The sequence below is a fragment of the Panthera onca genome, chromosome C2 (assembly GCF_046562875.1).
Source record: "Panthera onca isolate mPanOnc1 chromosome C2, mPanOnc1 haplotype 2, whole genome shotgun sequence".
In the NCBI taxonomy this organism is placed as follows: domain Eukaryota; kingdom Metazoa; phylum Chordata; class Mammalia; order Carnivora; family Felidae; genus Panthera; species Panthera onca.
The window spans coordinates 80,672,095-80,687,363 of NC_138347.1; the positions used below are offsets into that span (position 1 = coordinate 80,672,095).

At 46.6% G+C, this 15,269-nt stretch overlaps 1 protein-coding gene across 6 annotated transcripts in view; it reads right to left on the minus strand.

Moving 5' to 3' along the window:
• Positions 1–15,269, minus strand: part of ST6GAL1 (ST6 beta-galactoside alpha-2,6-sialyltransferase 1) — a 485,891-nt gene that overhangs the window by 374,252 nt on the left and 96,370 nt on the right. For all 6 annotated transcript variants that reach the window (XR_009612253.3, XM_060639503.3, XM_060639498.3 and 3 more), the window contains one exon: positions 12,440–12,537. Coding sequence is in view for 5 of the 6 variants with exons in the window: in XM_060639503.3 (XP_060495486.2) it covers positions 12,440–12,537 (98 nt within the window). In the remaining variant the exon portion in view is untranslated. The remainder of the gene's footprint in view (positions 1–12,439; positions 12,538–15,269) is intronic.

Consider the following 15,269-nt stretch of genomic DNA (forward strand, 5'->3'; position numbering starts at 1 on the left):
CCAGGGAACTTAGGGTTTCTTCAGTAGATTATGGGACCCGTGAAGTCTTTTAAGTGAGAAGGATCTCAACAGACTAGTGTCCTGGAGTCTCTAGAGTTTCAGAGAAAGGAGACCAGGCAGAAGCTGCTGCTGAGGCCTAAGAAATGATGGAGAAGGAATGACGACAAAGAGTTACAACTGTCAGCTATAGACCTGCAGACTCGTTGGATGTTGAAAGTGAAGGAAAGGGGGCTAAGGGTGACTTCCAGACCTCGGGTCATTTCCTAAAATGGTAACATGGAAAGAAAAGCAATGGGCATGTGCCACTGGGGGCGAGGCAGGGATGTGAAGTTCAAGGATGAGACAACTGGCCTTGAGTTCCACAGCTGAGGACCACAGGAACTAGGAACCGAACCCACATCTTCTGACTTAAGGGCGGTCCTCGGTCTGTGAGGAACATTGTTAAGTCCCGGCACAGATATTCAGTGCTGTGGTCCAAAGGCAGAGCAGGTGTCCCAACAAGCTGGTGGCAGGAAGGCCCAGGGAGCAGCGGCCAACCTCCCGCTGTTTTATACTTGTCTTCAGAATTCTACTGCTTCACTCCCTATTCCCATCCTTCTCCACCTCAAAGCAGCAGGTATATTGAGAGCATAAGTCTTTTCCTGAGCCATGCTTCTTTCTATGCAGAGTACTGACACCAGGTGATGTATGGGTACTCAGGAGGATTAGAGAGAACTGGAATTTTTAAGATGTCTCCAGCCCCTCTCCAGTAATCTTCTTAGTACACAAAGCAGGATGCAGGTGGAGCCAAGTTCTGGCACCCTAAGACTTTGCCACCATCTGTGGCTTCACTGTCCTCAGAAATCCCAAGCGAGCTGCTCAAAAGTCTTCTCCTTTACGATAAAGGAGAACAACAACGATAGCAGCAGATGCCCTTTAATGATGTTTACTACAAGCCAGGTACTTTCCATACAGTATCTCAGTTCATCTTCGCAAGAACCCCAGGAGGTAATTATTAATATGCTCATTTTATAAATAAGGAAATAGACACAGAGATGCTAAGAAACTCACCCAAGCCATCTTGCTAGTAAGCAAGGGGTCTGAACTAGAGCCCTTTTGTCTGGCTCCAGAGCCCATACTTCTGACCTACATACTGCACTGCCTCCCACAAAGAGGGCAGGGGTGGGTCACCCATGGGTCTTGGGAGGAGATGTCAAAGAAAGCATTTGATGAGGGACATAGACATGTCAATGGGAACGTTGCTTCTTGTGTGAGTTGTAGCAAGTCACAGCGGGAAGATCCTCGAGGGACGAGATCCAAATCTGTCATTTTCAGAGGAGTAAACTGAGTTCCGTAGAGAAAAGAGACTTGTCCAAGGCTACCAAGTGAGCTTGGGACAGAGCCAGAACCAGAGTCTAGAGGCTGGCTCCTCCCTGAGTGTCTGTTTTTCCCCCCACAAGGCTATATTCATAAACCACGAGGCCCTTAAATAAGTGAGCACACCAACAGGGGCCGGGCCACCCTCAGTTCTCACCACACATGGTGGGGAAATGGCCATTCACCCAAGCCACTTGATGAGGCAAATGACAAAGCAGGACAGTAAGTGCTAGTTTATCCAGAGGAGGAACAGAAAGTGAACACAGCCAGGACCTGTGTGGGGAGAGGAAAGAAACTAGCAAAGCACTCCTCAACCTTACATGGACCGGGCTCTGTACTTACCACATTAATTCTGCTGTGAGATTTAAAGATGTCCTCAAAGACAAGAGAGCCTCAAAACTGCTTGGGCAAGTGGGGCAATGCTTCATGTCTAACCCACTCTGTGGTCTTAGGAGGGCAGCTGCCCCTCTCCAGGCTAAGGTAGCTTATTTATAGGACATTATCACCCTGTAAGGCCCTGCATGACCAGCCATGCCTGGACAGCATCTCAATCTGTCATGTTTTCATTTGCAGCAGAAGGCACACGGGAGAGAATCAAAGTGTTTCCAAATGCTCCTGTACTTAACCTCGTGCAGAGTCTGACCTGAGTTCAAGGGATCCCAGGAGCCTCATGATGAGGAAAATAAGTCACTGCCATAGCAACGGAGCCCCAAGGAACACCTGCCAGGAAAAGGTTACACCAGGGAGATGGAAACCTGTTTAAAATACTCTCTCCAGTCACAGAGTAAGAAATGGTCACTGCGGAAAGTTAGAAAAGACAAGAATATACACATATATCTATATATGGAAGAATAAAATAATAACCCCAATCATTGCATTCTGCAGATCTTACCTGAATGGTTTTTATTCTTCCCAAATCTTTCTTCCCTCAGTTATGGACTGAACTTTGTATGTTGAAACCCTGACCCCCAACTGGACTATATTGGAGATAGGGCCTTCAGGGCAGTAATTAAGGTTAAATGAGGTCACAAGGATAGATCCCTAATCTGAGAAGATTGATATTCTTACAAGAAAAGGAAAAGATGCCAAAGATCTCTTTCTCTCCACATGCACATAGGGGAAAGACCACATGAAGACATAGAGAGACGGTGGCCATCCACAGACCAGGAAGAGAGCCTTTATCAGAAACCAACCTTGATGGCACCTTGATCTTGTAGCTCTGGCCTCCAGAATTGTGAAAAAACAAATCTCCGTAGTTTAAGCCACCCTACCTGGTGGCTTGTTACCTGGTACTTTGTTATGGCAGGCCTAGGAAACTAATATACTCTGTGTGTGTGTGTGTGTGTGTGTGTGTGTGTGTGTGGATACTGATATCTTAACTACAGAGTCTAGACTTAGTCGTTTTGTTAAACTCACACAGCAATTAAAGTCAATGTCTTCTTATTTATCCCTCACAGTATTTCCCAGCCCCAAACAGAGTATGAAAAGGAAGCTCTTAGGTTCCATAACTAGCCCAAGATCACACAGCCAGGAACGGATGGAGCTTGGATGCAAATCAAGGCCTGTCTGATCTTTTCCCACTGCACTAGACAACCTTCATTCAAAATAATAAGGGATAACAAAAGAAAGAGTGTGTTCTAGCTGATATGCGAATTTGCCAGAGTCACAAAGGGGGTTAGTGCTACAGGGAGACAAACAAAGGGTGGTCAGCGTCTTGAGTAGATATGAGAAATGAAGTCTTGACCATGGTAAACTGGACCTGGACAGGAGGTGCCCAGGGCACCTCAAATGGAAAGCCACCAAGTCAGAGGGGCCTGAATTCTACCAGGCATCCCAGGAAGTCATCAAAAGAACCATAAGTATGGGGCGCCTGGGTGGCTCAGTCAGTTAAGTGGCCAAATCTTGATTTCAGCTCAGGTCATGATCTCAGGGTCATGAGACTGAGCTTCAAGTCGGGCTCTGCATTGGGCGTGGAGCCTGCGTAAGAGTCTCTCTCTCTCCCTCTGTCCCTCTTCCCTGCTCGCTCTGTCTCTAAGGAAAAAAAAAAGCCCCTTTCTGGAAGGGTAGATGACAACCACTTCCTGCCTTTTATAAGTGGGGTATGAGGGGATCATTTATTTTTTGTCCTTTGCCTATGGGGTATCTGGCCAGTCACGCAAGAAAATTGATCTGGCTCTCGCTGCACTGCCCCAAAAGTAGGAGCTTGGGCAAAGATGGATCAATGCATTCATTATGTACTATGAAGTATTTAAATAAGAAATCTGTCTCTAATCCAGAACACCGTGTATGCATATATTCAGGATAAAACGAATAATGATCAAACATTTAAAATGCAACAGATAAGTCTAGAATGAACTGGAATATCTTGTTATGCCAGAAGATACAGAGTGATAAGAAAAATGATAAGAGCATGTATGTCATGGGGAAACAAGAGCTAGCTTGAAGGAACTCCCACTGGCCAAATCTGAAACCATGTGAATGCCAAAGTAATTCGGAACACCGATGAATTACAAACCATTGAAAAAAAAATATGGAATCCATGAGTTCTTACCAATAAAACATAGAGAAAGAAAGGAGAGGCGGGAGGGAGGAAATAAATGGGAGGAGGAGAAGTGAGGGTTACACTTACAGTAGAATTCTGAGTGCCAACCCAGTGATGCGGGGCAGGGAGAGCTATAGTTAGAAAGTACCATTTTGCAACCATCACAGTAAAGACTGGTTCAGGCAAAAGTGAGTCATGAATGCGAAATATAGGAGGAAATTTTGATGAGGAGCGAGACAGTGGCACAATATTCAAGTGTTCATCCACAGACCATAAAGGAAAAAGAATAAATGTTATGTGTATGTGTATCCCGATCCTGGACTGGCTCTTGTACTAAAAGAAAAAAAAAATGCCATAAAAGACATTATTAGGTCAATTAGGAAACAGATCTGTCTGGAATGCAGACAGATTAAAGTATGTTACCAGTGTAAATGTATGAAGTTCATAACTGTACTTTGGTTGAGTAAGACAATATTCTCATTCTTAGGAAATATAGACTGAAGTGTGTATTAACTTAGTCTGCTCAGGCTACTATAACAAAATACCAGAAACTGGATGCCTTGAACAGCAGACATTTATTTCTCACAGTTCTGGAGGATGGGTAGCCCAAGACTGAGGTACCAGCACATTTGGTTTCGCAGTGAGAACCCACCTTGTGGCTTGCAAATGGCTGCTTTTCTCCGTGTCCTCACCTGGTGGAATGAAAATGAGCTCTGGTCTGTCTCTCTCTCTCTCTCTCTCTCTCTCTCTCTCTCTCTCCCTCCCTCCCTCCCTCTCTTTGTTCTTATAAGGCCACTAATCCCATCATAGAGACCCTACCCTCAAGACTTCATCTACATCCAGTCATCTCCCAAAAGCCCCACTGCCAAACACCATTGCACTGGAAGTCAGGGCTTCGACATATGAATTCAGGAGAGACACATTCAGTTCATAACATTCTGTCCCTGGATCCTCCAAAATCACATCCTTCCAACATGCAAAATACATTAATTCCACCCAACATCACCAGATGCCTCAACTCACTCCAACATCAACTCTAAAGTCTAAAGTCCTACGTCTCATGTAAATATCTAAATCACGTAAGGGTGAGGTAGTTCATCCTGAAGCAAAACTCTTTTCCAGCTGTGAACCCATGAAACCAGAAAAGTTATGTCCTTCCAAAATACAATGGTGGGACGGCATAGGATGGACATTCCCATTCCCAAAGGGGGAAATCCGAAGGAAGGAAGAAAGAGGTAACAGGTCCCAAGGAAGGCCAAAACCTAGCAAAGTAAATACCACTAGATGCAGAGGTTTGAGAAGAATCATCTTTGGGGCTGGGCCTGGGTGGTTCAGTGGGTTAAGTGTCCGAATCTTGGTTTCAGCTCAGGTCATGATCTCACAGTTCATGGGTTTGAGTCCCGCATTGGGCTCTGTGCTCACAGTGCAGAGCCTGCTTGGGATTCTGTCTCCCCCACTCTCTCTGCCCCTCCCTGCTCTCTCTCTCAAAAATAATTAAATAAACATTTTAAAAAATCCTCTTTGGTTCAATGTCATGCCTCATGGACCCACTGGGGCCAGTCAGGAGTCATACCCCCAAGGCTCTGAGTAGCTGTCATCTGGCCTAATAAAACCACAGCAATGCCCCCCTCCCACCTTTGAAACCAAGGACGCAGCCCTGATGATTTCTGAATCACATTTGGGATCATGCTTTTCCTGCTGTAAGGCACAATGACAGTTTGCAGCCAAAGAGCTCTGTGGTCTGGTCCTGTAGTATCTAAGAAGCCCAGGAGCCTTCCTCCACTTCGTCCTGTATCCGTTTCCTTCAGCTCAAGCTGGCAGTGTTTCTGCTGAGGTGGCTGATTAGCTCTGTGGTTCACACCCTTGCTGATCTCTTTATCAAGTGGTCTTGGGCCACCCCTTAGGCCACCTCTTCAGAACAAGCTTTCTCATTTTTTTGCAGTATAGATAAGCCAAGAATTTTCAAATCTTTAAGCTCTGTTTCCTTTTTGCTAAACAATTCCTTTTTAAATTCATTTTTGTCTACTCCTATCTCACTGAAAGCAGTCAGGAGAAACCAAGCTACTCCTTCAACATTTTGCTTAGAAATCACCTTAGATAAATATCCAACTTCTTTGCTCAAAAGTTCTACCTTCCACAAAACATTAGTACTCAGTCAAAATCTCTGCCACTTTATAATAAGGATCACTTTTTCTCCAGTGTTCAATAACATGTTCCTCATTTCCACCTGAGATCTCACCAGAATGGCCTTTAATCATCCATATAACCTGCCAGCATTCTGTTCACGATTATTTCCATATTCTCTAGAAAGATAGAAGCTATCTCTCCAGCTCCCATCTTTTTTTAACTTTTAATGTTTATTTTTGAGAGAGAGAGAGAGAGAGCGCGCGCACATGTGCACAAGCAGGGGAGGGGCAGAGAGCGAAGGAGACAGAGGATCTGAAGCAGGCTCTTCACTGACGGCAGTGAGCCTCATGTGAGTCTCAAACTCAGGAACCATGAGATCAGAACCTGAGCCACAATCAGATGCTCAACCAACTGAGCCACCCAGGCACCCTGGCTCTCCTCTTTTCGAGTCCTCACCAGAATGTCCCTTAGCATCTTTAGTTCAAGCATGCCCTCCAAATCTCCTCCAGCTTCTGTCAATTGCCCAGTTCTAAAGCCACTACACATTGTTAGGTTTTCTTATAGCTGCACCCCACTTCTCAGTACCAACAAATCTTAGCTCAGGCTGCTATGACACAATACCATAGACTGGATGGCTTAAGCGACAGGCATTTACTTCTCATGGTTCTAGAGGCTGGGGAAGTCCAAGGTCAAGGCGCCAGCAGATTTGGTTCCTGGTAGAGCTGCCCATCCTGGCTTGTAGACAGCCACCTTCCTCACATGGCAGATATATCACGGGGACCCACACTCAAGACCTCATCGAAATATATTTATCTCTGAAGGACCCCATCCCAAACACAATCACATTGAAGGTTAGAGCTTCAACAAATGAGTTGATATAGTGGGGGGGAGGGGTATAAACTTTCTGTCCTCAGGAATTAATGTCTACAATATATACAACTTACTCTCAAATGAAAACCTATTCTGAAGAATGAAAAGAGCAGATGATATAGCAATGGGGTAAAATGAAAAAGTAATAGGGTCCGGATAAAGGCTATACAGGCAATCTTGGTTTTGGTCATATTATTGCAACTTTGCTGAAAGTTTCAAGTATTTGCAAATACAAAGCTCAAAAAAATTTTTTTAAAGAATTTGGAGAAGTTTGGAGGCAGTCCACTGAAGGAGCAGAAGGTTCTCTGGACTATACTCAACAAATATTTATTGCACACCGACTACATAATGGGCACTGGTCCAGGCATTTGGGTTTAAGAGTGAACCAAACAGACAAACGCGCCTCCTCTTGGAGCCCATATGCCATGGTGGGAGAGCCAGGCAATAAATGAGATGGATAACCAGGATGATGGTAGAGATAGGCGTGGACTGGGAAGGCACCAGCAGGGAGCCAGGGAAGAGCCTGACCCAGCTGTGACGAGGCCTTCGTTCATCCTGCACGGGTCTGCCATTACCCTATGTGGGTTGTGCGGACCACCTTTTCTTCCTGGGCCTCGGTCATCCTGTTTGGAAAATGAAATGACCCCACAAGATCGTGGGCTCCACAAGCACAGGGAACATGTCTGTCTCTGTTTTACTGCTGTTGCGGGCTGCTGAATTCCAGCTCCCTTCACAGAGGCTGGCACGGAGCAGGTAATCAATGAGAATTTGTGGCATGAATTCGTGGCTAGTTGATCTCCAAAGTCCTTTTACGCCCTGTGAATTCCAATACAAAGGATGTCCTATCACATCAGACATCACACCGGATTCTGTAGACATTAAAAGGATAATGAGGGAATATTATGAACAACTTTAGGCCAATAAATTCAATAACTCAGAAGAAACGAACAAATGCCTTGAAAGACACAAACTACCAAAGCTCAGTCAAGAAGGAACAAGTAACACGATTAGCCCTAAGTCTATTAAAGAAATTGAATTTGTAGCTAAAAAAAACTTCCCACATGGTAAATTATAGGTCCAGATGGCTTTATTGGCAAAACCTACCAAAATTCAAGAAGAAAAAAAAAAAAAAAGAAAAAGAAGAATACTAGTTCTACACAAACTCTTCCAGAAAATTGGCAAATGAACCTCGATCCAAATCCCACCTCTAACGTTTCCTTTCTGCTCTCCCCTGAGCAACTCACTGAGACTCTTCGAGCCTTGGTGTCCCCACTGAAATGGCCTCACTGAAATGGTGCTCATACCAACCTGGGCCTGAAACAAGTATTGAACAACTGGCACAGGCTATGGTCTCAGGATAAGCCCCTGTATGTGATCAGAGAACGTCCCAGTTGAAATCCAATCAGCACACATTCTGGCCATGCACGCGATGTAGGCTTTCTCTCCCCAGCCTGGAAGAACTTCGTAGGCAAACCTACCATAGCCTTAAACTAAAATATTTACAGGATGGGGGTTTACGTCTTCACTAATCATCTGGAAGAGGTGCCTAAGAAGAGGGCAGCCTCCCAGATCCAAGAGACTTTGCAGGGCTCCTCCATGCTCTCTCTTCTCGATCGCTGCCGCCTACCAGTCTGGAGATCATACCTATTCTCTCCGAGGTCATACTCTCCAGCCCCAAAGTGCCCAGCATGGCCTGGAAATCCTGCTCTGTTCCTCTAGCTGGCCCCTTCCTCTGCTCTCCTCTTTGCTTTCTTTGCTTAAACTTCCTCTACAGAAATCCCTCTTCCCCTCAGCCTCCCTACAAAAAGCCTCCTTTTCTTTACATCCTCCTTTGCAGAGAAAAAAGAAGCCCTTTCATCCTTCCACTATAAACCACCTCCAGCTACACTTTTCCTAGGCTTCTTCCCTTCTGACTCCGTCCCATGGGGCTTGATCCTCAACTGGGCTTTGGATCAACTCCCTCCTCCCCATGATTTACTTATTATCGCCTCTTTTTACTATATTCACTTCCTCCCTCTATTAACTGGTTTCTCCTCACTGACTTAAAAACTTTTTTTTTATTGTGGTAAAATACAACATAAAATGATCCATTTTAACCATTTTTAAGCGTACAGCACAGTGACATGAAGTCAATTCATGCTGTTACACAACCGTTGCCACCCTCCATCTACACAACTTCCTCATCTTCCCAAACTGAAACTCTACACCCATTAAACAATAATTCCTCCTCCCCACCCCAGGATCCAGAAACCACCATTCTACTTCCTGTCTCTATGAATTTGACTCCTCTAGGAACCTCATGTAAGTGTAACCACGTAGCATGTGCCCTCTTGTGACTCCCTTCCCACTGTCTTTTAAACGTACTCCATTCTCTCCAATCTAAAGAATGAGAAGAACAGAAACTGGTCCTGGAGCCTTCGACCCTCTACAGCTATCGTCCTACTTCGCTTCTGCCCTTCAGAGCCAGCCTTCGTGAAAGAACTGTCCACATTTGCCTTTCCCACTCACCCTTGACCCTATGCTCCAATGTGGTTTCTGGCTTCACCACTCTCCCCGACAGCTGCTGTTGAAGGTGCTGGGTGGCCTCGCTTTTGCCAACGAGAGAAGAGTGTTTTTCAATCTTTACCTCTGTTGGCCTCAGCAGAGACAGTGCTGATGACCTCCTCTTTCTATTTTTGTTACCCAAAGCCCTGCGTAGAACTTCTGCCTACACCCTGTCCCTCATGCTCTCATCCGGCCCCGCTGTTTCATCGCCTCACAGATAAAGATGACTCGCAAATTCCCACGTCCGGCCCAGAGCCCTCCACTGAACTCCAGCCCCCTCTGTACAGCTGCCTGCTTGACATCTCTTCACAGGTATCTACCAGGCAGCTCCGATCAACCCTATCCAGAGCCATGGTTTCTATCCTACCCTCCTCTCTGACCCTAGCCCTCACAACCCAAAACGTCTTCAAGTTACTTACAATCCCTGTGACTTCCGGCCGGCCAGCCACACAAGCCCGGTACCACCTGCTGCCCCTCTCCCTTCACCCCTCACTAACACCTGTGGACCACAGATGCCAAATAGCTCTTGAACCTGTTCTCTTCCCACCCTCCCCCTCATTTCTACTCTGCGGCAACTACCGGCATTTCATTAACTGTGGCGAACTGTGCCTCCTAACTGTGCCTCTCTCCACGCGCTGCAGGGCCTCTGCTCAGACGGATGCCGGCGATGTTTGCCAAGCGCAAGTCTGGTCATGCCGCCGAGGATACTCCTGACCACAGCGCCTTGGCTCGGAGCACCCTTACGTTTGTTCAGCCTCAGCGCTCACCACACCCCCATGCGCATTACTCCCTCCCCGGGCCCTCGCCTTCCCCTGTCCCCTTCCACACATGGCCTTACCCAGGCTGTTGCCTCTTCGTGAGAGGCCCCAGCCCTTCTCATCCTCTATGCCTACACAGCTGTGTCACCCCCTCGCAACTCCTGATATCCCTGATCAGGGAAAATTTCCCTCTGTGGGCCCTGGTAGCACTTTGATCCTGTCCTCTGCAGTTCTCTGTTGCAACTTTCTATGTCCCTGCATGATGATTGTATCTGTAGGCAGCACATGAAAGGGCCCACTGTATCCCCCAAGCCCATCTCAGTGTCTGCCCACGTAAACGTAAGAGTGGCCATCATCCATCGATGTATGTGCCGGGTACGAGGTGCTCGGCATGGTGTTCTGGCTTATTCTCCATAACGACCTTGTGCTGTGAGGAAGGTACTATTATCCTCCCCTCTCCACAGAGGAACAGACGGAGGAGGCTTAAGTAACTTCCGACAAGATCATTTAGCCACTACGAAGCAGAGCGGGTTTCAACCCTAGGTGGCTCTACATACCACCTCCTACCTTCCACTCAGTACTGCCCATAGTTGTGAAAGGGGATGATGGGAGGGAGAGAAGGAAGCAGAATAAACATCTCTCCTGGATATTCAGGAACCATCTTACATAGAAGTACAGGTTAAGCCTTAGCACTTCCTGAGGTGCCCTCCAGCTCCAGGATTTCTTGGACTGGGTTACAAGAAGGAAAAGGAGAAAGAAGGAAAATCTCATCCCAACTCCTCTGCCTGATTTCCTAGATTTGGCAGGGTCCAAGCAGCCAGGAAGTTCTAGCCTCATCTGCCTCTACAGGGCAACACAAATCCATACCCCACCCCCACAATAGCCAGATCTGTCTGAATGTCTCCTTCATTTCCTATCGGCATCTCTGTCCTGCCAATACCACTTTTTAGAATGCCTCCCTATCACTATTTCTCCAAATCCTGCCCATCTTTCAAAGTCTAGCTCTGATGCCACGTGCTTCAGGAAGCCCCTTGCTGACCATTCTATCTTTTTTTTTAATCTGCCCTCTTATAGTTTATAACAAAAGTAGACTCGAACCCAAAGTATACGGTTAAATAATAAATAGGAACTGAAAGCACTTAGAGTCTACTGAGGATAGAACAGTGACAGAAAGTGACATCATCATCAAGGGATTTGAGTAAGAATGGAAAACAAGATGGCACCCACTTGCAAAGGAGTTCAGTTCATCAATCCTAGTTCCCTCATGAAAAGGTTCCTAGGAGTGTGGGCCTCAAATGGAAAGTGGGCCATGTAGGAGGCAGCTTCTGCCCACTGGGGAGTTCCTCAAGGGCAGGCAGTGAAGAGATCACTGTCTGAGAAAAACAGAAGTGGAGCCCTGGCAGAGGAGTGGAGAAATGCAGGCCTCCTGCAACACTGCAGAAAGGGCATGATGATCACCCCAGAATGCATTCCATGCCCACGGAGTCCCAGGCAACGGACAGAGTCTAAACACTGACGTAAAACAGCCAAAGTCTGTGTGTTTACTCAGAGAACAGACAACACTGACGGTCATGAGTGAGGTGAATGGGTGTCCAGACGTCTCATGCTAGTTTTGATACTCATGTCTTCCAGTTTTTGGGGTTTTTTTGAAACCACTAATTAAAATCTATTAACAGAACTCTGTGGCAAGAGTATGCTCCAGTTTCTATTCGTTTTGAGAAATCAGCATATGCTACCTGGAAATACTTCAGGAAGCCAATTATCTAGGGGAATTCATGAGGTAATACATGAATTCTAACGCCATATAACACATAATCATGTGGTGATGGTGTCTTTCAATATTTGCAGACTATTTTACAGCTTATGAAGCATGTCCACATTCTTGCTTCACTTACTTTTCACAGCAGCCCTCACTGTCTGATATTCTCTGCTACGTTGTCCCTCATGCAATACTCCGGATATAACCTGGCAGCTACGGGGACTGCATAACTCTGTTTTCTCCGGGCACTGGACAACTCCGTTAATACAAGCTAATGCCCCGGGAGCTTTTTCATGAACACATCACCAGGTTGGATCTTGGGATCACTGTCTTCTCCTTCTCCAGTGAGGAATCCAGGACTCAGGAAGGTCATGGGACTTAATTCATTTGGCATCTTGGATGTGCTCCTAGCAGATGGGTTCTACGTTAGAGCCCATCCTGTGGTCCTTCCCTCACTCCAGAGCTGCACAGAAGAAATTTTACCTGAGAATTCATCAGGCGAATAGTGGTTTTCGTGCCCACATCTTGTTGGAAATTGGCTGTGGGCGCCCCATTAAATCTCAGGACTGCGTCATGATCATCTATAAACCACAAGGAAACAGAAAAGAGGTGATGAGCACCAGCAACATGAAGAAACAGAGAATGGTCTGGAGGGAGAGAGGGCAGGAGGAAGGGGAGGGGTGAGAGAATAACACTTCCCAATCTTTATCCCATCAGGACACACAGGGGGAAAGTGTCACATGCGTACGGGGCAATCAGGTACTGTTTGCAGACAGAGAGGACCACCTGTCCGCCCGGCCACGGAGAAAGCTAAGGAGGCTCATACTGTGGCATCCCTGAAATCCACTCAATGGTTCCAGTGTGCCCAGGCGCAACAGAAAAGTGAACGGGGCCAGTGTGCTACCGAAAGTGCAATCACTGTTCCAGCTACCAAAGGAGCAAACCAAATAATCTTTTGGTATTACCAGTAGGTCATACTTCTCAATCCCTGTCAGAAAAACAAAGACTCTACCGTAGGCTCAGGGTAACCCACGAGTGCAAAGTCCCCGTAGCACTCTGAAAAGCTTGCAGTGCTCAGGGAATTGGAAGCATTTATTATGGCACCCAAGACACCTCCCTAAGTGTTCCATTAGGAACCTGAGGCCCAAAGAAGGGTCACAAACCCGGGTGGTGGCAGAGACGGAACAGCAGGTCGTAGATCTAAACTGAACCCCACATTTTCTACTTAAAAAGAAAACCTCTTGGGGTACCTGGGTGGCTCAGTCGGTTGAGCATCCAACCCTTAGTTTCGACTCAGGTCATGATCTCACGGTTCATGAGAGCGAGCCTCGTGTCTGAGATCGAGCTCTGTGTCATCGGGCTCTGTGCTCACAGCACAGAACCTGTTTGGGATTCTCTCTCTCCCTCTCTCTGCCCCTCCCCCATGCTCGCACATGCACTTGCTGTCTCTCTCTCTCTCAAAATAAACAAATAAACTTTAAAAATACTAAAATAAATGAAAAAAAAAAAAGCCTCTTTGTCAGAAGCAATGTCTTAAATCCAGGCAAGATCAAACAGGCCATGTTTTTAAAAATCCATTCACTCCCTGTCTCTAGTTCCCCGTCCTTGTAGCTGTTTCAGCAGAGCTTGAAAGACCTGGAGAAGTTTCTCTACGTGGCACTGACCAATCTCATGGAGGAGAGAACTAACGACGTTTAAGATCTATCCCAACCCTGAGCCAACCTCCTATGAGCTCATCCCATTTTACTTGATCAAGCAAGTTTGGGGTTCACCCGTAAAATCTGCACAGGGTTTGGAGGTCAGCCCAATTCTCTGCTGTTGTATTTCCCTCCTTGTGGGAAATTTATTTGGGGTGGTTCGTCATCCACAGAGGTGGCATCAAAAGGTGGAGGGGGGCGGGACAATACAAGACGATCCGAAAAAAGAATACCCATAGAGTTAAGGGATGAAATCCTCCCTCTTTATTTCAATTCTAATCTAGGTCTTAAGCCTCAGGAGTCTAGACATCTCAGCCACAAAAACAACCTGATCTTAATCCTAGGACAAATTTTATCAAAATGGGCTCGGAAGTTACATGACGTGTCCATAGTCCGCACTTTATCAGCTTACAGGGCAGGCATACTGAACTGCAAATAGGGCAGAAGGCGTATCTTTACACAACTCAGATTGCAACACATTTGGCAGAAATGGTCACTGGCTTCAAAAGTGACCGGCGGTAATCACACCAGAAACGTAGATGCATCAGGAACTTGACTTAGTCAGCTCCCCCATTTCACAGGCGAGCAAACGACTAATCTGAGCACCCCAGTACCAAAAAAATGACAAACTCAGATGGAGTAACTGAGAATTGAATAAAAGGACTATTTCCAAAGTTGTAGGTAGAATTTACTTTTTTTTTTTTTTAAGTTTCGTTATTTATTTTTGAGAGAGACAGAGACAGCACGAGTGGGAGAGGAGCAGAGAAAGAGAGGGAGACTGAGAATTCTGAGCAGGCTCCGTGCTGTCCGCACAGAGTCCGACAGGGGGCTCGAACTCACCAACCCATGAGATCATGACCGGAGCCCAAACCAAGAGTCAGATGCTTAACTGACTGAGCCACCCAGGCACCCGGCAGGTAGAAGTTAAAGAAATCAACAAGGAATGGGTGAAACCCCTGGGATGGCCACAGTGGGAGCCATTCCTACCCTTGCACCTAACGTGGCAAGCAGAGCAGAGGCCCTGAACTGAAGAAGGCCACCTGTCGGGACTGGTGGCTGTTAGGGGAATACAGCTACTGCTAATGTCTAGGCAGTGAGAAGGGAATCGATTCCTCAACCTCTCTCTCCTCCTTGCCTCTGATTTCTCGGCCTGAGGGTAAAGAGAGAGAGCAGGGCTCAGAGACAGAGAGGGCTGCTTGAAAGGAGCTGAACTTTTAGTCGGGGAGAGAAGCACCCTGTGGTTATTCTGCACGGAAAGAGCTGGGGGCAGGAGGCGGGGGGGACAGGCACTCCGACTTCACTCTCTCCCTTCTCAGTTTTACAGCAGCACTTATATTGTCCAGTCCCAAATAAAAGCCAGAGGAGAAGGAAGCCAGCTGACACGGTCCCAAATGTAAATTCCCAGGGCACAGAGTCAGACAGGAAAAGGAAGAGAGTGGGTCTGGAGGGCTAAATGGAGAACACCCAGCACCAGAGGCTTAGGATATATCCTTGGTATTGACCATCAGGAAACATGTTTTTGTTCATTCAACAAATACTGATTAAGCACCTATTTCTGTCGGGCACAGTTCTAGGTGGTAGAGACAATGGCCATGAGCAAGAAAGATAATAAGGTC